The 21,031-nt window shown below is 37.1% G+C and overlaps 1 protein-coding gene across 7 annotated transcripts in view; it reads left to right on the forward strand.

Moving 5' to 3' along the window:
- Positions 1-21,031, forward strand: part of RNF24 (ring finger protein 24) — a 145,934-nt gene that overhangs the window by 105,415 nt on the left and 19,488 nt on the right. For all 7 annotated transcript variants that reach the window (XM_067013028.1, XM_067013026.1, XM_067013033.1 and 4 more), the window contains 2 exons: positions 18,786-18,828; positions 20,913-20,954. In XM_067013028.1, coding sequence (XP_066869129.1) covers positions 18,786-18,828; positions 20,913-20,954 — 85 coding nt within the window. The remainder of the gene's footprint in view (positions 1-18,785; positions 18,829-20,912; positions 20,955-21,031) is intronic.

The following is a 21,031-nucleotide window of genomic DNA, read 5'->3' on the forward strand; positions in this document are numbered from 1 at the left end:
CGCAGGAGGTGAGCAGCGGGTGAGCCAGTGAAGCTTCATCTGTATTTACAGCCACTCTCCATCACTTTCATTACCGCCTGAGCTCCACCTCCTGTCAGATGAGCAGTTTCTCATAGGAGCACAAACCCTACTGTGAACTGCGCATGCAAGGGATTTAGGTTGCGTGCTCCTTATGAGAATCTAATGCCTGATGATCTGAGGTGGAGCTGAGGCGGTGATGCAAATGCTGGGGAGCAGCTACAAATACAGATTATCATTAGCAGAGAGGTTTGACTGCACAGAAACCATAATAAATCAATGCGCTTGAATCATCCCCAAACCATCCCCCTCCCCACCCCAGTCCGTGGAAAAACTGTCTTCCACAAAACCAGTCCCTGGTGCCAAATAGGTTGGAGACTGCTGCTATACAGTAGGTCCTTCTTGGTTATCTGTTTTAAATATAGCAGTGTGTACATGTCAATCCCAAACTCCCAGTCTGTTCCTCTCCCCCATCCTTGCCCCCAGTAACCATAAGTTTGTTCTCTAAGTCTGTGAGTCTGTTTCTGTTTTGTAAATAAGTTTGTATCATTTATTTTAGATTCTGCATATAAGCGATATCATATGATATTTGTCTTTCTCTGTCTGACTTATTTAGATGATAATCTCCAGGTCCATCCATGTTGCTGCAAATGACATTATTTTATTCTTTTTAATGGCTGAGCAATATTCCATTGTATATACATACCGCATCTTATTTACTCATTCATCTGTTGATGGACATTTAGGTTGCTTCCATGTCTTGACTATTGTAAACAGTGCTGCAGTGAACATAGGGGTGCATGCATCCTCTCGAACCATAGTTTTCTCTGGATATATGCCCAGGAGTGGGATTGCTGGATCATATGGTAGCTCTATTTTTAGTTTCTTAAGGAACCTCCATACTGTTCTCCATAATGGCTGCATCAATTTACATTCCCACCAACAGTGTAGGAGGGTTGCGTTTTCTCTACACCCTCCCCAGCATTTATTGTTTGTAACCTTTTTGATGATGGCCATTCTAACTGATGTTAAGTGATATTTCATTGTAGTTTTGATTTGCATTTCTCTAATAATTTGCGATGTTGAGCATTTTTTCATGTGCCTCTTGGCCATCTGTATGTCTTCTTTGGAGAAACGTCTGTTTAGGTCTTCTGCCCATTTTTTGATTGGGTTGTTTGTTTTTTTCATATTGAGCTGCATAAGCTGTTTGTAAATTTTGGAGATTAATCCTTTGTCAGTTGCATCATTTGCAAATATTTTCTCCCATTCTATGGGTTGTCTTTCCATTTTGTTTATGGCTTCCTTTGCCGTGCAAAAGCTTTTGAGTTTGATTAAGTCCCGTTTGGGTTTTTTTGTGTTTTTATTTCCAAATAGGGCCTAATTTTCAAAGCCAAAGCTGACACTGTAAACATTTTTACACCGTATTCAATGAGCTTAATGGAATAAAAGAGAAGAGAATTGAATTTTATTAAACAGCTAACATCTAACAGTTTTTAGTGTTTGCACAGTATATGATAATGTTAAGATAAATACCATCATCATCAAATATCTTTCAGCAATAGTTTATTGTTGCCACTAGTGTTTTGGAGGCACTCACTTACCGATGGTCAAATTCAAATGAATTTAGTGTGTAGTTTCTGATTTTCTGACAAGTGAATTTACATTCTTCTTAGAAAGTGAATCTTTTTCTTTTTTTATAGATGAATCTTTTCTGGAGTTCTCAAAACTGTAATTGCCCCTTATATGCTGTCTGCTTATGATTTTTAGGTCTTGTTCAGAGAGATAAATTAAATACTTAGCTAATATAATTATAGCATTCAGGAAAAACTTTTTAAAAATCTGTTTATTTCCAGAAATTTCCTTTTTCTAACATTTTTAAATAATAGTTTGATTTTTAAAAATAATAGTTTGATAAATGTTATGTAAATGTTCAGCATTTTTTTTTAATTAGGGTATTGCCATGGCACAAACAGGACCTCAGAGCATTAAAATCTATTTCTTGGGCTTCCCTGGTGGCGCAGTGGTTGAGAGTCCGCCTGCCGATGCAGGGGACGTGGGTTCGTGCCCCGGTCCGGGAAGATCCCACGTGCTGTGGAGCGGCTGGGCCCGTGAGCCATGGCCGCTGAGCCTGTGCGTCCGGAGCCTGTGCTCTGCAACGGGAGAGGCCACAGTAGTGAGAAGCCCGTGTACCGCAAAAAAAAAAAAAAAAAAATATATATATATATATATATATATTTCTTTTTTCAGATCTACTAAATTTTTTGGTAATTCCTCTCCAAATAGTGGTTTAACTCAGAAATTTGTGAATTTAATATCTGAAACCAAATTATTTTTAAAAAGAAGACAAAAATATAACAAAATATTTTTTAAAGGGTTAGCATATAAAATAATCTAAAATGTGTAGCTTATAGTATATTTTTTATTACTTTGTCAAAGAATTAATTAAGCCTTTAATTTTTTTGTTTTAAGAAAAACACTAGTATGCCAATTGTGATTCTGGGTAAATTTTTTGAGAAGTTGTAAAACAACATTTTATCTCATTGTTTTCCTTTTAATAATCAAGCAAATAAGTAAAGAAATTTGAAAAACTATAGCAGTTTTCATGCATTATCATTGTAGTACATTTTATCATTTTTGTATCTTTTTTATTATTAAGCTAACAAAGCAAATAAGTGGGAATCTTCTACACTAAAATAAAATTACCTTGCTTAATCAGAGAAACGTGTCACATTCAAACATTTCTAAATTTCATTTACAAGTAATTGGTATCATTTTGAAATTTTAATCACAATGTAAGACATTTTCCCTTTCTGATCTCAGTTTGTTGCTTTTAATCCTTCAGATGTTAAGTTTGGATTTCACAAGTCATTTACAGTTAATCTGGAGATTCATGGATTCAGCTCCTCTAATATTACCCAAGCCCATTTTTAGGTATAACTTAAGTTCTCCAATACCTTCCCAGGGAGCTATTATGTTCTCAAGTAGAAAGATCCCTCCAGTCACAACCAAACTCATCAGAACCATAGGAGGAACACAATTTAAGTCTAAATGAGACACCCAGCACCAACCACAATCTTACACAACATTGTAGTATAGAATTTTCTGCCTGTGATAGGGCTATGGATAGATCACTACTGGAGCACAAAAGAAGGATGTCTTTGCTATTTTATAACGAACCATATAATATTCTAATTTATGTTTGTTATTCATCTCTGTCCTCAGATAGATATTTGTTCTGTTTGCTGTATCCCAAATACCCAGAACAGTGCCTGGCACAATATTGGCACTCAATAAATGTGGTTAGGTAAATGAAAGAATTGTGTCCCTAATAGGAAGTTAATAGATATGCATAAAACTGAAAAATCAAGAAGTAGCAACACAAGAAACGTATTTAGAAACTGGGAAGTAAATATCAAAATAGTGAGCTAAAGGGAAATAAATGGTTATTCTGGGGAAGAGAGCAGGATTGCTGATTTTTATTATTGTTGTTACTAACCTGTAAAACTATATATAACTTTGAAACATATGTAATTAAAAATTAAAAGTAGAGGGAAATTTTTGAGTTACCTACTAGAAATTATAAGGTCAAGATAATGACAGAAAAGATAGAGAGGGTGCTATGGATGGTTGTGAGAAATATTTGAGAGGTGAAAATGAATAGAATTTGGTGACTGGACATAAAAGACAAGGAAAGGATGAGCTTAGAATCTTTCCTGGACTTCTGATTTAGGCAGCTGGGTGGATAGCAATCCCTTAACAGAGAAAGAAAATGGATGGGCAAGTTTGGGGTGGAAAGATGACAGATTCTGTTTCAGACATGGGAGGACTGAGTTCCCTGTGTAACAGTCAAGCTGTTTAGTACACAATTTGATATATAGGTCTAAAGCTTATAAGAAGTCTGGTCTGGAAACAAGAGATGATATAATAATAGGTGGAAGCTGAAGCCAGGAGTGTCCCATAAAGATAATGTATATAGTGAAATAAAATGGGTCCAGGAAAGAATCCTAGATAAACATTGACATTTAAGAGGAGCCCATAAGAGAGGTTAGGGAGGGATAACAGGAGACAGGAGGAAAATCATGAGAGAGGTGCCCCACAAGTAGGGCTTCAATAGATTGAGTCAGTTGTGTCAGCCGTTCTCAGGGAGGTCCAGTAAGAAGAATTGAAGAGTTCCCATTACACTTGACAATTAGCTTTGCATTCATAATCTTAGTTAGAAAAGGTTCAGTAGAATAGATACACAGGTGATGAAAGGTGGGTTATAATGGGACAAAGCCTGAGGAGCAGGTGAAAATGGATGCAAGGAATATAACCTCCTCTTTGAAGAATATTGGCTAAGAAAAGGTTAGGGTTGGGGAGTGCTGTTTCCTGTAAATTAAAGAAGTTTTGTTTTGTTTTTGGCTGCACTGGGTCTTCATTGCTGCGCACGGGCTTTCTCTAGTTGCAGCAAGTGGGGGCTACTCTTCATTGTGGTGTGTGGGCTGCTCATTGCAGTGGCTTCTCTTGTTGCACAGCATGGCCTCTAGGCACATGGGCTTCAGTAGTTACAGCACATGGGCTCAGTAGTTGTGGTTTGCAGGCCCTAGTGCATGCGGGCTTCAGTAGTTGTGGCACGTGGGCTCAGTAGTTGCGGCACGCGGGCTCTAGAGAGCAGGCTCAGCAGTTGCGGCGCACAGGCTCAGTTGCTCTGTGGGATGTGGGATCTTCCCAGACCAGGGATTGACCCATGTTGCCCTGCATTGGCAGGCGTATTCTTAACCGCTGTACCACCCAGGAAATCCCTAAGGAAGTATTTTGTTGTTTGGGTTTTTTTTAAGATAGAGATTTAGGGATATTTATAAATATATTATTAAGGAGAATGAGCTAGTTGTAGAAGATTTGTGAGAAAGAATGAATCGTGGAAGTGAGGAGAGACATACCTAAAAGTTACAGCAATATTGGTTTTAAACAGGAGAATACCTTCTTAAGACAGAGATGAAGGTAAGTACATATGTAGGTATGTGGGGCTGGGAGCAAGAGAGCTGCATATCTGAAAACCTCTTTCTCTGAAAAGTAGTTGAAAATGATGGGGAAGGAGGTGGTAGGATAAAGCTTGAAGAGTGTGGCAAGGGTTTGAAATGACTACTGCATGGGAGCTTAGGATATTCAGCATGAATAAGTAGAATCAAAGAGCGATGTGGGAGGTCTAACTGAGCTTGTTATTAAGTACTTACTATGTGCCAGACCCTGTGCTGTGTACTGCAGTTAAACTAGGTAACTTTATTATCTTTATTTTACAGAAGTTAAATAACTTCCGATAGTCACACAGATAGAAGTTCGTTAGAGTTGAGACTCAAACTTAGTTGTGTCTGAATAGTTAAAGCACTTGCTCTTAACCACTTAAAAAATAATAATAAATTATATTTATCAGGCTTCATTTCAAAGTAACCATTTCAGAATTTCATAATCACACTCAAAGGACAGATTTGCATATTGAGGATATTCTAAAACTTTTCTATTGAAGTATAGTTGATTTACAATATTAAAACTTTTTTTGAACCTGAAATTTTTAAACAAAGACAGTACCTACTTTACTTTTCTTTTAATAATGGATAACAAGCTACTTAAGAAAAAAGGAAATATTCCCCATTCTTACCTCCTTTCATCAAATAAGTCACAATCTATATTACTAGTATGTTTCCTGGAAGGAATATCAAAAAGATATATCTCTTAAATGCATGGCAAATGCAAAATAGTGCAATCTAAAATATTAGGTAATTAGTTGAACTTAGAGTAACGGAGTAATCAGAGGGATGAAATTAATTTAAGTAGGACTTTCTAGAAGGGATGAATTTTTGAGCCATGGATTGAAAAAAAGGTAAACACAAATTGACCCCTGCTGTGGCTGGAAGTAATGATGCTTTAGGAAAATATGCAGATCCAAGTAAAAGTCAAATAAGCAAAGTAAATTTATAAATCCAGCCTCATTTTAATGAACTGTAATGGAGTTAATTTTATTCCTTTACATGAAAATGTAGTGTACACTTCTCTTAGCAAAACAGGAAGACCAAAAAAAGAAAAAAGAACAGTAAGGATGATTTGAATTACATGTTTAATAAATTTGACCTAATTAAGAGAAATTTATAGTTTTAAAAATCATATATTAGACAAGAAAGACTGAAAACCAGTGATACAAATTTTCCTTTCATGGAACTAAAAAAAAAAAAAAAACAATTAAACCAAAGAGAAAGTAGAAGAAAACCTTCCTAAAAACACTAAGCACAGAAATCAATGAACTAGAAAACAAATGTATAATAAAATTATTGAAATCAAAAGAGCTGATTCTTTGGAAAGATTAACAAAATTGATGAATCTCTAGAAAGAGATCCAGAAGAAGAGAAGAGAAAACATAAATTTACTAATATCAAGGGGACATTACTACAAATCCTACAAGCATTAAAAAGATAGCAAAGGATATTATAAACAACTTTGTGCCAGTAAATTTGAAATTTTAGTTGAATTAGACAGTTTGCTAAAAAAAAATAGAGTGCACTAAAACTGACATAAAGGGACTTCCCTGGTGGCTCAGTAGTTAAGAATCCACCTGCCAATTCAAGAGACACGGGTTTGAGCCCTGGTCCGGGAAGATCCCACATGCCACAGAGCAACTAAGCCCGTGCACCACAACTACTGAGCCTGCGCTGTAGAGCCTATGAGCCCCAACTACTGAGCCTGCGTGCCACAACTACTGAAGCCTGCACACCTAGAGCCCATGCTCCACAATGAGAAGCCACCACAATGAGAAGCCCACACACCACAACAAAGAGTAGCCCCTGATCACAGCAACTAGAGAAAGCCCGTGCACAGCAATGAAGACCCAACACAGCCAAAAAAATAAATAAATAAAATAATAGAATTTTTTTAAAAAACAGACATAAGAAATAGCATTTATGAATAACCCACAACTAACATCATACTCAGTGGTGAAAAACTGAAAGCTTTTCCCCTAAGATCAGGAACAAGACAAAGATGCCCATTTTCTGGGCAGAAGACCTAAATAGACATTTATCCAAAGAAAACATACAGATGGCCAAGAGGCACATGAAAAGATGCTCAACATCACTAATTATTAGAGAAATGCAAATCAAAGCTACAATGAGATATCACCTCACACCAGTCAGAATGGCCATCATCAAAAAGTCTATAAACAATAAATGCTGGAGAGGGTGTGGAGAAAAGGCAACCCTCCTATATGTTGGTGAGAATGTAAATTTGTACGGCCATTGTGGAGAATAGTATGGAGGTTCCTTAAGAAACTAAAAATAGAGCCACCATAAGATCCAGCAATCCCACTCCTGGGCATATATCCAGAAAAAAACATGGTTCAAAAGGATACATGCAGCCTTCCCTGGTGGCGCAGTGGTTGAGAGTCCACCTACCAATACAGGAGATACGGGTTCATGCCCTGGTCCAGGAAGATCCCACATGCCACGGAACGGCTGGGCCCTTGAGCCACAGCCACTGAGCCTGTGCGTCCAGAGCCTGTGCTCTGCAACGGGAGAGGCCACAACAGTGAGAGGCCCAAGTACAGAAGAAAAAAAAAAAAGGATACATGCACCCCAGTGTTCATTGCAGCACTGTTTACAATAGTCAAGACATGGAAACAACCTAAACGTCCATCAAGAGATGAATGAATAAGATGTAGTTCATATATACAATGGAATATTACTCAGCCATTAAAAAGAATAAAATAATGCCATTTGCAGCAACATAGATGAACCTGGAGATTATCATACTAAGTGAAGTAAGTCAGACAGACAAATATCATGATATCACTTGTATGAAGAATCTAATAAACAGATGCAAATGAACAGAAGAGAAACATATTCACAGACTTAGAGCAGCAGTCCCCAATCGTTTTGGCACCAGGGACCAGTTTTGAGGAAGACAATTTTTCCCCAGACGGTGGGGGGAGTAGGGGCAGGGGATGGTTCAAGTGGTAATGCGATCAATGGGGAGCGGCAGATGAAGCTTTACTCACTCGCCTGCCACTCACCTCCTGCCACTCACCTCCTGCTGTGAGGCCCTGTTCCTAACAGGCCGGGGGTTGGGGACCCCTGACTTAGAGAAGAAATTTACGGTTAGCAGGGAGGAAAGATGGCAGGGAGGGATAGAATGGGAGTATGGGATTGACATGTACACACTGGTATGTTTAAAATAGATAGCCAACAAGGACCTACTGTATAGCACAGGGAACTCTGCTCAATACTCTTTAATAACAAAGAAAATATTAGTAATGTGGCAAATAGTCAGTAGAAAATAAGCAGGATAACGGTTGGAAAGAGGAAGGGGTAGAAAATATAACAAACATTTGGGACATAGTAAAAAGGCCTAAACCACATTTAAATTGAGTCCAAAAAAGAAATGTTGAGAGAGAATAGGGAAGAAGCAGTAGATGAAAATTTCCCTCACAAGTTAAGGATTCAAGAAGTACAGCAAACCACAAAAAATGTGGGGTTTTTTTTTGGGGGGGGGCGTTTGTTTCTTGTAAAATGGCTGACAACGCATGACTAAGATAAAATATTACACACACACGCACACACACACACACACACACACAGAAGTGAATTTCTTTAAATATCTAAAGTATTTGAAAGCTTATGTCCACACAAAAACCCATACACAGATGTTTTAGAAAGAAGATTTACTCATAAATGCCAAAACTTGGTATCAACTGAGACATCCTTCAGTGAGTAAATGAATAAATGAATTGTGGTCCATCCAGATAACAGAATATTATTCAGCACTGAAAGTAAATGCACTATAAAGCCATGAAAAGACATGGAGGAATCTTAAATGCATATTTCTAAGTGAAAGAAGCCAAGTTGAAAAGGCTACATACTATGTGTCTCTCACTATATGACATTCTGGAAAAGGCAAAACTGTGGAGAAAGTTAAAAGGTCAGCGGTTGCCAGGATCTACGGGAGAGGGAGGGATGAACAGGTAGAGCACAAAGAATGTGTAGGGCAATGAAACTATTCTATAGTATGTTACCATAATGGTGGATACACGTCATTGTATACTAAAAAAAAATCTGATTTCTCAACAGAAACAGTGAAAAAAATAAAAGCATTGATATTGATTTTAAAAAGATGCCCACTTTCACCATTACCATGCAACATTGTACTAGAAGTTCTAGCCAGAGCATTTACACAAGAAAAAGAAATAGAGGGCATCCAATTGTAAAGAAAGAAGTAAAACTATCTCTTTTTGAAGATGACATGCTTCTATATATAGACAATCCCATAGAATACACACACAAAAAAAAATCTAGAACTACTAAACAAGTTATGCAAACTTCAAGAATACCTAATCAGCACAAAAAAATCAGTTGTATTTCTGTACACCACCAAGGAACAATCTGAAAAGGAAATAAATGAAACATTTACAATAGCATCCAAAAGAATGAAATTCCTAGGAGTAAATTTAACCAAGGAGGTGAAAGACTTGTACACTGAAAACTACAAAATATTACTGAAATAAATTTTAAAAGACCTAAATAAATGGAAAGATTTCATGGATTGGAAGCCTTAATATATTAAGATGGCAGTATTCCTCAAAGCAATCTACAGATTCAATGCAAAGCCTATCAATATTCTAATAACCTTTGATACAGAAATGGAAAAACTGATCCTCAATCCATTTAGAACTGAAGGGAGGCCCAAATAGCCAAAACAACACTGAAAAAGAAAAAAAGGCAGGAAGACTTGCACTTCCCAATTTCAAAACTTCCTTTAAGCTACAGTAATCAAAATACGTGGTACTGGCATAAGAACGGACATATAAATCAATAAAATAGAATTGAGATTCCAGAAATAAACCCAAACATCTATGGTGAATTGATTTTTTTTGGCTTTTGTGGCTCTCCATATAGGTTTTTTTTATTTTATTGAAGTACAGTTGATTTACAATGTTAATTTCTGCTGTACAGCAGTGACTCAGTTATACATATATTCTTTTCCATTATGGTTTATCACAGGATATTGAATATAGTTCCCTGTGCTATACAGTAGGACCTTGTTGTTTATCCATACTGTATATAATAGTTGGCATCTGCTAATCCCAAACTCTCAATACTTCCCTCCCCCACCCGACCCCCTTGGCAACATCTCTCTTTCTGTCTATGAGTCTTTTTCTGTTTCGTAGGTAAGTTCATTTGTGTTGTATTTTGGATTACACATGTAAGTGATATATGGTATTTGTCTTTCTCCTTCTGAAGAGAAAAACAAATACTTCACTCTTCACTTAGTATGATAGTCTCTAGGTCCATCCATGTTGCTGCAAATGGCATTATTTCATTCTTTTTTATAGCTGAGTAATATTCCATTGTATATATGTACCACATCTTTACCCATTCACCTGTCGATGGACATTGAGGTTGTTTCCATGTCTTGGCTATTGTAAATAGTTCTGCTGTGAACATAGGGATGCATGTATCTTTTCAAATTATCATTTAGTCTGGGTGTATGCCCAGAAGTGGGATTCCTGGATCATATGGTAGCTCTATTTTTATTTTTTTTTGAGGAATCTCCATACTGTTCTCCATAGTGGCTGCACCAATTTACATTGCCACCAACAGTGTAGGAGGGTTCCCTTTTCTCCACACCCTCTCCAGCATTTATTGTTTGCAGACTCTATGAAGATGGCCATTCTGACCAGTGTAAGGTGGTACCTCCTCATAGTTTTGATTTGCATTTCTCTAATAATTAGCGATGATGAGCATCTTTTCATGTGCCTCTTTGGCCATCTGTATGTCTTCCTTGGAGAAATGTCTGTTTAGGTCTTCTGCCCATTTTTCAGTTGGGTTGTTTGGTTTTTTGTTATTGAGTTGTATGAGCTGTTTGTAAATTTAGGAAATTAAGCCCTTTTCAGTCGCATCATTTGCAAATATTTTCTCCCAGTCCGTAGGTTGTCTTCTCATTTTGTTCATGGTTTCCTTTGCTGTGCAAAAGCTTATAAGCTTGATTAGGTCCCATCTGTTTATTTTTGCTTTTATTTCTATTGCCTTGGGAGACTCACCTAAGAAAACATTGATATGATTTATGTCAGAGAATGTTTTGCCTGTGTCTTCTTCTAGGAGTTTTATGGTATCTTGTTTTATATTTAGTCTTTAAGCAATTTTCAGTTTATTTTTGAGTATGGTGTGAGGGTGTGTTCTAAACCTCATTGATTTACATGTGGCTGTCCAACTTTCCCAACACCACTTGCTGAAGATACTGTCTTTTCCCCATTGTATAGTCTTGCCTCCTTTGAGGAACATTAATTGTCCATAGGTGTATGGGTTTATTTCTGGGCTTTCTATTCTCCATTGATTTGTATGTCAGTTGTCATGAGAGTACCACGCTGTTTTGATTACTGTAGCTTTGTAGTATTATCTGAAGTCTGGGAGGGTTATGCCTCCAGTTTTATTCTTTTTACTCAGGATTGCTTTGCAATTCTGGCTCTTTTATGGTTGCATATAAATTTTAGGATTATCTGTTCTATTTCTGTAGAAAAAAATGTCATGGGTAATTTGATAGGGATCACATTAAATCTGTAGATTACTTTGGGTAGTATGGTATGGCCAATTGTTTTTCACAAGGGTGCCGGGCCCATTTGGTGGCAAAAGAATAGTCTCTTCAACAAATGGTGGACCAACTGAATGATACACGCAAAAGAATAAAATTGAACCCCTGCCTCATTTCCTATATAAAAATTAACTCAAAAAATAGATCAGCAGGACTTCCCTGGCGACACAGTGGTTAAGAATCCGCCTGCCAATGCAGGGGACATGGGTTTGATCCCTGGTCCAGGAAGACCCCACATACTGCAGAGCAACTAAGCCCACGTGCCACAACTACTGACCCTGAACTCGAGCCCACGTGCCACAACTACTGAGCCTGGGTGCCACAGCTACTGAAGCCCACGTGCCTAGAGTCTGTGCCCCACAACAAGAGAAGCCACCACGATGAGAAACCCATGCACTGCAACGAAGAGTAGCCCCCACTTGCCACAACTAGAGAAAAGCCCATGTGCAGCAATGAAGACCCAACGCAGCCAAAAATAAATTTTTAAAAAAATTTTTTTAAAAATAGATCAGCGACCTAAACATGAGCTAAAACTCTTGGGAGAAAACAGGTAAATCTTTATGACCTCAGATTGACAATGGAGTCTTAGATTTGACACCAAAAGCACAAACAACAAAAGAAAAAATAGACAAATTGGACTTATAAAAATTAATAGCATTTGTGCATCAAAGAGCTTTATCAAGAAAGTGAAAAAAACAGCCTACAGAATGGGAGAGAAATATTTACAAATCATATATCTGATAAGGGTTTAATATCCAGGATATAAATTTTTAAAAAGTCTTACAACTCAACAGCAAAAATACAACTGAGTTTGGGAATCCCCTAGTGGTCTAGTGGTTAAGATTGCACCTTCCAATGCAGGGGATGTGGGTTCAATCCCTGGTCAGGTAACTAAGATCCCACATGCCATAGGGCAACTAAGCCCATGCACTGCTACTACTGAGCATGTGGGCTACAACTAGAGAGTCCACATGCCACAGCTACAGTGCCCACATGCTCTGGACCCCAGACACCACAACTACAGAGCCCACACACTCTGGAACCCAAACTCCACAACTGAGCCCACGCACCACAACTAGAGAGAAACCTGCACACCGAAGCAGAGGATCCTGCATGCTGCAACTAAGACACAACGCAGCCAAATAAAATAAATAAATAAATATTGGGACTTCCCTGGTGGTGCAGTGGTTTAGAATCTGCCTGCCGATGCAGGGGACATGGGTTTGAGCCCTGGTCCAGGAAGATCCCACATGCCACAGAGCAACTAAGCTTGTGTGCCACAACTACTGAGCCGGCACTGTAGAGCCCGTGAGTCACAACTACTGAGCCCTCATGCCACAACTACTGAAGCCCGCATGCCTAGAGCCTATGCTCTGCAACAAGAGAAGCCACCACAATGAGAAGCCCATGCACCACAACGAAGAGTAGCCCCCACTCGCTGCAACTAGAGAAAGCTCGCGCACAGCAATGAAGACCCAATGCAACCATAAATAATTAAATAAACAAATAAATATTAAAAGAAAAGAAAAGACAACTGAATTTTAAAATAGGTAAAGGGCTTAAGTAGCCATTTCTCCAAGGAAGATATACAGACGGCCAACAAGCACATGAAAAGATGTTCAACAGCATTGGTCATTAAGGAAATGCACATTAATACCACAATAAATATCACAACTACTAGGATGCTATAGTCAAAAATATGGAAAATTATGTGTTGACAAGGATGTGGAGAAATAGAAACCCTCATACATTGCTGGTGGGAATGTAAAATGGTGCAGGAACTGTGGAAAAGAGTTCATCAGTTCCTTGAAAGTTAAACATAGAATTACCATATGACCCAGAAATTTCACTCCTAGGTGTATACCCAAGACAAATGAAGAGATATGTCCACAGGAAATTTGTACAGAATGTTTATATCATTATTCATAATAGCCAGAAGGTATAAACAAGCCAAATGCTCATTAATAGATAAATGGATAATCAAATTGTGGCATATACATATAGTGAAATATTATTCAGCCATAAAAAGGAGTGAAGTACTGATACATGCTACAAATAGGCAAAGCCTCGAAAACATTACGCTAAATGAAAAGCCAGACACAAAAGGGTCACATATTGTATGATTTATTTTATGTAATGTATCCATAATAGGCAAATCCATAGAGACAGAAAGAAAGCAGATTAGAGATTACCAGGAAATGGGGGGAATGGGGACCAACTACTTAATGAGTACCAGATTTTTTTTGATGAAAAAGTTTTGAAACTAGAGTGAACTGGTGGTTGCACAACATTGTGACTGCACTAAGTACCACTGAATTATGCACTTTAAGATGGTTAATTGTATGTTATGTGAATACAAGTAAAAGAATAATAACATTTTTTAACTGAGTCAAGAAGAAATAGAAAATATTAATAATTATATATTTAATAATAAAAGCATTTCCACAAAGAAACTGCAAGTCAGGTAAGTTCACCAGTGAATTTCTCCAAACATTTAAGGAAAAAATACCACTCTTATATGACTTTTCCAGAGAATAGAAGAGATACTTCGATGAGGCCAGATAATTTTGATTCCAAAGCCTGACAAGGACATTACAAGAATGGAAATTATAGACTAATCTTTCTCATGAACAAAATATTAGTAAATAAAATTCAAGGATGTACAAAAAGGTGGTACATTACAACCAAGTGGAGTTTTGTTCCAGAAATGAAGATTGTTTTAACATTTGAAAATCAATCAATACAGTCATACCACATTAACAGTAAAAAGGAAAAAATTTGATGGGAAAAAAAAGCACTTGACAAAAATTAATACCTATTCATGATTTTTTTAAGTCTAAAACTAGTATACAAGGGAACTTTATTTGAATCAAGGGTCATCTACAAAAAATCTAGAGAAAACATCGTATTTAGTAGTAACATATTAATAAGGACATTCACTGACATCACTTTCATTTAATATTGGTACTGGAGGTCCTAGCCAGTGCAGCGAAAAAAAAAAGAAGTGAAATAAAGAATAAAGAGTGAAATATGTGAAGATTAAATTGGCAGAGTTTAAACTGTTATTATTTGCAGACAAAATAATTGTGTATTTTTAAAATCCAGGGCTTCCCTGGTGGCGCAGTGGTTGGGAGTCCACCTACCGATGCAGGGGACACGGGTTCGTGCCCTGGTCTGGGAAGATCCCACATGCCGCGGAGCGGCTGGGCCCGTGAGCCATGGCCGCTGAGCCTACGCATCCGGAGCCTTGTGCTCCGCAACGGGAGAGGCCACAACAGTGAGAGGCCCGCGTACCGCAACAAAAAAAAAAAAAAAAAAAATCCAAAAGATTCTGCAGATAAGCTGTTTAGAATTAATAAGTGAACTTAGCAAGTCACTAGATACAGGATCAATATTCAAAAATTGAATTTTTTTATATGTAGTAGCAAAGAATTAGAACATAAAAAAATTGTAAATACCATTTATAGTAGATCAAAAATTACCAAATACCTAGGAATAAATTTAATGAAGGATATATAAGTGTTCTACATAGAAATGTGTACAGAGAAAGAAGATCTAATAAATAGAGTATGCTATATTCATAGGTTGGAAACTCAATCTTGCAAAGATGTCAGTTCTTCCCCCAATTGATCTATAAATTAAACACAGTCTCAGTCAAAATCCCAACAGATTTTTTGTGGAAATTGATAAGCTCATGAAATCTATATGGAAATGCAAAGGACCATGAATGGCCAAAGTAATTAAGAGCAAAGCTTGAGGACCCAAGACTTTTTACAAAACCCCAGTACTTAAAACAGAGTGCTATTCACCTAGCACCCAGATCTTGGTTTCTAAATATTATTCTCCAATAAAAGGAACCAAGGCTCTTTGAAAGAAGTGGTTAATTCCACAACTGGAGCATGGAAAATGCAAGATGAGCTTGTAACATCTTTTGATGCCAGTGAGCTAGGAAACGCATGGGAAAGGATGAGGGCATGTTGAAAGGACATAAGAATCAACCTGAAGGAGGGCCTAAAAGCCTAAAGCAATTTGAGCAACAAAATAAATAATGATCTTATAACCCATAGACTAACACAAATGAGTCCATGCTGATATAAATAAATGAAGGAGAAGGGGCATCTCTTCCTTACAGAAGAATCCCAGTTAATGTACATGGAATTAGGGAACTACATAACCACCACCAGGCAAACACTGCAGAATTGTTGCAAGCAAGATGGATACTAAAATCAGTGGGCAAAAGCTTGGCAAAAAAATAGGACATTTTCATAGTTTCAATGTCTCTCCCCCAAGATATTGATCAGTTGCAAAGGGGAAAATAGTAACTTTACAGTGGAGAGACCCAGTAGACATTGCCATAACCAAGTGATCATGGTTGATATGTCAAAATCCTGAAAAACAAGGAAAAACTAAGGAACTGTCACAGATTTGAAGAAACTAAGGAGACACAACTAGATGCAAGCTGGGGTCCTGGATTGGATCACAAGATAGGAAAAGAACATTAGTGAAAAAACTGGTGAAATTCAAATAAAGTCTGTTTGGTGAATACTATATGAGTATTAATATCAAAACATTAGTGTTAATTTCCTGTTTTTGATCATTGTTCTATGGTTATGTAAGGTGTGAATGTTGGAAAACTGGGGAGAGAAGTATATATGAACTCTGATATTTTTTACAACTTTCCTATAAGATTATTTCAAAATAAAAGGTTTTGGTTTTTTTTTTTAACTGGCATGGTATTGACACAAGATGCATTGGTTTCCCAGGGTTGCTGTAACAAAGTACCACAAGCTGGATGGCTTAAAACAACAGAAATTTATCAATCTCTCAATGCTGCCTCTGAAGGCTATCTAGGGGAGGATCCTTCCTTGCCTCTTAGTTCCTGGTGGTTGTTAGCAATCCTTGATACTTTTTGGCTTGTAGCTGCATCACTTCAGTCTGCCTCTGTCTTCACCTGGCCTTCTTCCCTGTGTCTCTGTATATCCTCTCCTCTTCTTCTAAGGACAACAGTCATATTGGATTTATGGCCTACCCTAATCCTAATGTGACCTCATTTTAACTAATAAATAGTCTACAAAGATGCTATTTCCAAACAAGGTTACACTCTGAGGTAGCAGTTTGACATTAATTTTGAGGTGACATGATTCAACCCAGTACACAAGGATGGGCAGATAAACCAGTGGGATAAAACAGAAACTCTAGAAACAGAACCACATATTGTTCTCACAGCAGATGTGCCAATGCAACACAGTGGGGAAAGAAGTGTCTCTTCAGTAAAGGAGTCAAATGAAAATCTGCATGTGGATAAAAAGAACTTTGACCTCTACCTCACATCATACATAAAGACTAATTTCAGATGGATCATAGACCTCAATGTGATAGGTAAAATAACAAATTATTTTCACAATACACACAAGAGATTATCTTCATTATCTGGGGGTTGGCAAAGATTTCTTTAACTGGACACAAATTAAATTAAAAAGCTTTAAATTAAAAGCTTTTGTTGGGCTTCCCTGGTGGCGCAGCGGTTGAGAATCCGCCTGCCGATGCAGGAGACACGGGTTCGTGCCCTGGTCCGGGAAGATCCCACATGCCGCGGAGCAACTAAGCCCGTGAGCCATGGCCACTAGGCCTGCGCGTCCGGAGCCTGTGCTCCGCAATGGGAGAGGCCACAACAGTGAGAGGCCCGCATACCGCAAAAAAAAAAAAAAAAAAAAAAAAAAAAAAAAAAAAAAAGCTTTTGTTCATCAAAAGATAACATTAAGAGAATGAAAAGGCAAGCCATAGAGTATTACAGTACCCAACAGAGGACTTGCATCTAACATATTTAAAGAGCTCCTAAAAATCAATAAGAAAAATATAGTCAACTCATTTTCTTAAATGGACAAAAGACTTGAACAGGCATTTCAAAAAAGAAAATATCCAAATGGGCAATAAGCATATGAAAGTGTCCTAAACATCATTTGGGAAATGCAAAATTAAAACCAAAATGAGATACCACTGAACACCCACCAGACTGGCTAAAAATTTTTAGACTGACCCTACCAAGCTGTGGCAAAGATGTGGAACAACTAGAACTTTCATGCACTACCCATAGGAGTAAAATTGGTACAAGCACTTTGCAACAGCAGTTCTACTCCTAGATACACACTCAACAGAAATGAGTCTATATGTCCACTAAAAGACATGTAGAAGAATTTGTATAGCAGCTTGATTCATAATTGCCCCAAACTGGAAGTAATCTAAATATTTGTCAACAGTGGAATGGATAGTTTTATATTCATTCGTAAAATGGAACACTATATGTCAGTCAAAAATATAATTACTGCAACAACATGGATGAATTCCACAAGTAATTGTTGACTGAAAGAAGCCAACACAGGAGAGTATATACCAAATGATCTATTAATGTGAAGTTCAAAAACAAGCATAGTTAATCTACAATGATAAAAATTAGGATAGTTTTAGGGGTGAATATTGATTGGGAAGAGTCATTTCAGGGATGCTGGAAATGTTCTATGTATCGATCTGGATGATAGTCACAGTGGTGTGTATAATTTTTTTTAATACTTATCTGTATTCTTGAGGCTTTTGCACATTATTAGATGTATATTATATTGATACTTCAATTTTTTAATTAAGAAAAGTGTGATACAGGGAGATCACCTCTGTGCTGTGTGACCGCCTGGGGGGGTGGGATAGGGAGGGTGGGAGAGAGGGTGATGCAAGAGGGAGGAGATGTGGGAGCATGTGTGTATGTATAACTGATTTAGTTTGTTGTAGAGGGAAAACTAACACACTATTGTAAAACAATTATACTCCAATAAAGATGTTAAAAAAAAAAAAAGAAAAGTGTGATATATTAAATATTGAAATAAGTGGACTATTGTCAATATAAAAAATTGAGCTTCATTAAAATATTTGAGATTTTGTTTTAATGAGATTTCACTTGAACTTATATATTTGGATAACATTCTATGGTTCACTGGTCACTTTCTCATAACATGGTAACAGATATGTCATTTGAGTGTATTCTAGAATAAAGATTCTGGATTTTAAACCATAAATGATATAAAGTAATACCAAAAATAAGCAGTTTTTAAATTTTTGTCAAATTCTTATACGGAAATCTCAGTATTGCATTTCTCATTTCTGTCTTTTAGGCTAAGACATCAAGCACACAAAGAATTTTATGCCTACAAACAGGTGAGAGAGATTTACTTAAGACTGGCTTTGATCATGTTTTTCACCAAAAAAAATGAGACCTCAGGTTTCCACTCATATTTTAAACTGGGACTAGATTTACTTGTGTTCATTTTAGCATTTTGCTTGCCAATTTGCCATACAAAATACTTCACTTTAAGTGTTTTGTTTTTTTGTGGGGGGGGGGTGTTGGGTCTTCGTTGCTGTACACCGGCCTTCTCTAGTTGCGGCGAGTGGGGGCTACTCTTCGTTGCAGTGCCTGGGCTTATTGCAGTGGCTTCTCTTAAGTATTACTTGAAGTTATAGAAAGTTCAAACAATAAAATAATATAACTTAACAGGGAACTTTGGCCAATATTTTGGTAAAGGGAAATGCTGTAGCTTAAAATCCTTAAACTTACTCTTATCCTAATGGAGTTCAGAGATTCCATTAAATGAAATTTTTACTTTCTTCATTTAGAAGACATACTAGTTCCTCAGAGGTAACCAGCTGTATTATACTGATCTCATCTCCTCCTCTTTGTACTTTAAATGTTAGTTCACGTCACACCACTGGAAGTCCAGATACTTCAGTCACTGCTATTAACTCCTAGCCCTTTATACTATCCGTTTGCTGATATGTTCTTTAAGGTAATAAATTTAGCTTTTCTTGAAGGCCAGTAAAATTTGTTTTTTCTTCCATGTGTCATCCATTAATATTTTACCACTGATAACAAACAGTGGGCCTTAATTTTCTTTTGACCCTGAGCATGAAATTATTTTTGTCGTCCATAGCAATTTGGGAGGGGGAGAGAGTTGGGGGGGCAAGCTTCAGTTTGTTTGGGTCTTTAATCTTGCTGACACTGATGTTACAGACTATGTCGTCATTTTAGGATTACATATCTTTTTGTCCATGTCTCTTTGAAATCTGGGCTCATTGGTGAGTTCCTTAGATGTCCACACTGATGTCCATAGGTAAGCACACATGGGTCTCGTGTGGGATTCATATACAGAGATGAATGTCTTAGTTTTCTAAAGGAATGAATCTTTTTGTCTCAAATTGTTTTTTGAGGAAGCTCCACACTGTTTTCCATAGTGGTTGCACCAACTTACGTTCCCACCAACAGCGTAGGAGGTTTCCCTTTTCTCCATACCCTTGCCAGCATTTATCTGTAGACTTTTTAATGATGACCATTCTGACTGGTGGGAGGTGATACCTCATTGTAGTTTTGATTTTCATTTCTCTGATAATTAGTGATGTTGAGCATCTTTTCATGTGCCTGTTGGCCATCCGTATGTCTTCTTTGGGGAACTGTCTATTTAGGTCTGCTGCCCATTTTTCAATTGGGTTGTTTGGTTTTTGTTATTGAGTTGTATGAGCTGTTTGTATATTTTGGAAATTAAGCCCTTGTCAGTGGCATCATTTTCAAATATTTTCTCCCAGTCCTTAAGTTGTCTTTTCATTTTGTTTATGGTTTCCTTTGCTGTGCAGAAGCTTTTAAGCTTGATTAGGTCCTATTTGTTTAGAGATGTTCTTTTTAAATAGTCATCTGCCCTCTTGTCATTTTGCATTCTTTTTAACTGATATCCAGTCACCACAAAGTCAGGTTAGGGACAGCACCTGGTTGAGTTTTAAACCCATTTACGTAATTCTGGATAGAGCTAAAGTTTTCTGAGGATAGTGATATATAATAATAAGCAAAGCTTCCAAAATTAAGATTGACCTTACCTTTCAGTCTTTTATAAATTACCAGTCTGTCCCATGAGTCAATACTGTGTTTTACCAAATCATGAGGCAAGCAATCTCATTTACTTTCCCCCCATATTAGCACATACTCCAGATAGGCATGTGTTAATTTCTTCTCCCAAAATTTAATCTATTCTTAAAGAGATTTTAAAATTGCTTTTCAGAAGAATACTGCACCATTGCTCAAGTTAAAAGAATGTTGGTAAAATGTTCTATCTCAAACTGTAAGAGATTTTCCCAAACACTGAATATGAGGTGAAATGAGCTATATACAGAAAAGAAAAATATTTGTAAGAATAATGAGAAATCTTTTAAATTACAGATTTAAATGGGCATAAAAGCATACTTTTTTTGTCTTACAGGTTATATTGAAAGAAAAAGTAAAAGAACTGAATTTACATGAGGTAAGTTGCCTATAAGTATTTTAATCTGTTCTTGAGTATATTCTAACAGAAGTGGTATGCTGTGGTATGCTTAAACA

The sequence above is a fragment of the Kogia breviceps genome, chromosome 14 (genome assembly GCF_026419965.1).
Source record: "Kogia breviceps isolate mKogBre1 chromosome 14, mKogBre1 haplotype 1, whole genome shotgun sequence".
Classification (NCBI taxonomy): Eukaryota; Metazoa; Chordata; class Mammalia; order Artiodactyla; family Physeteridae; genus Kogia; species Kogia breviceps.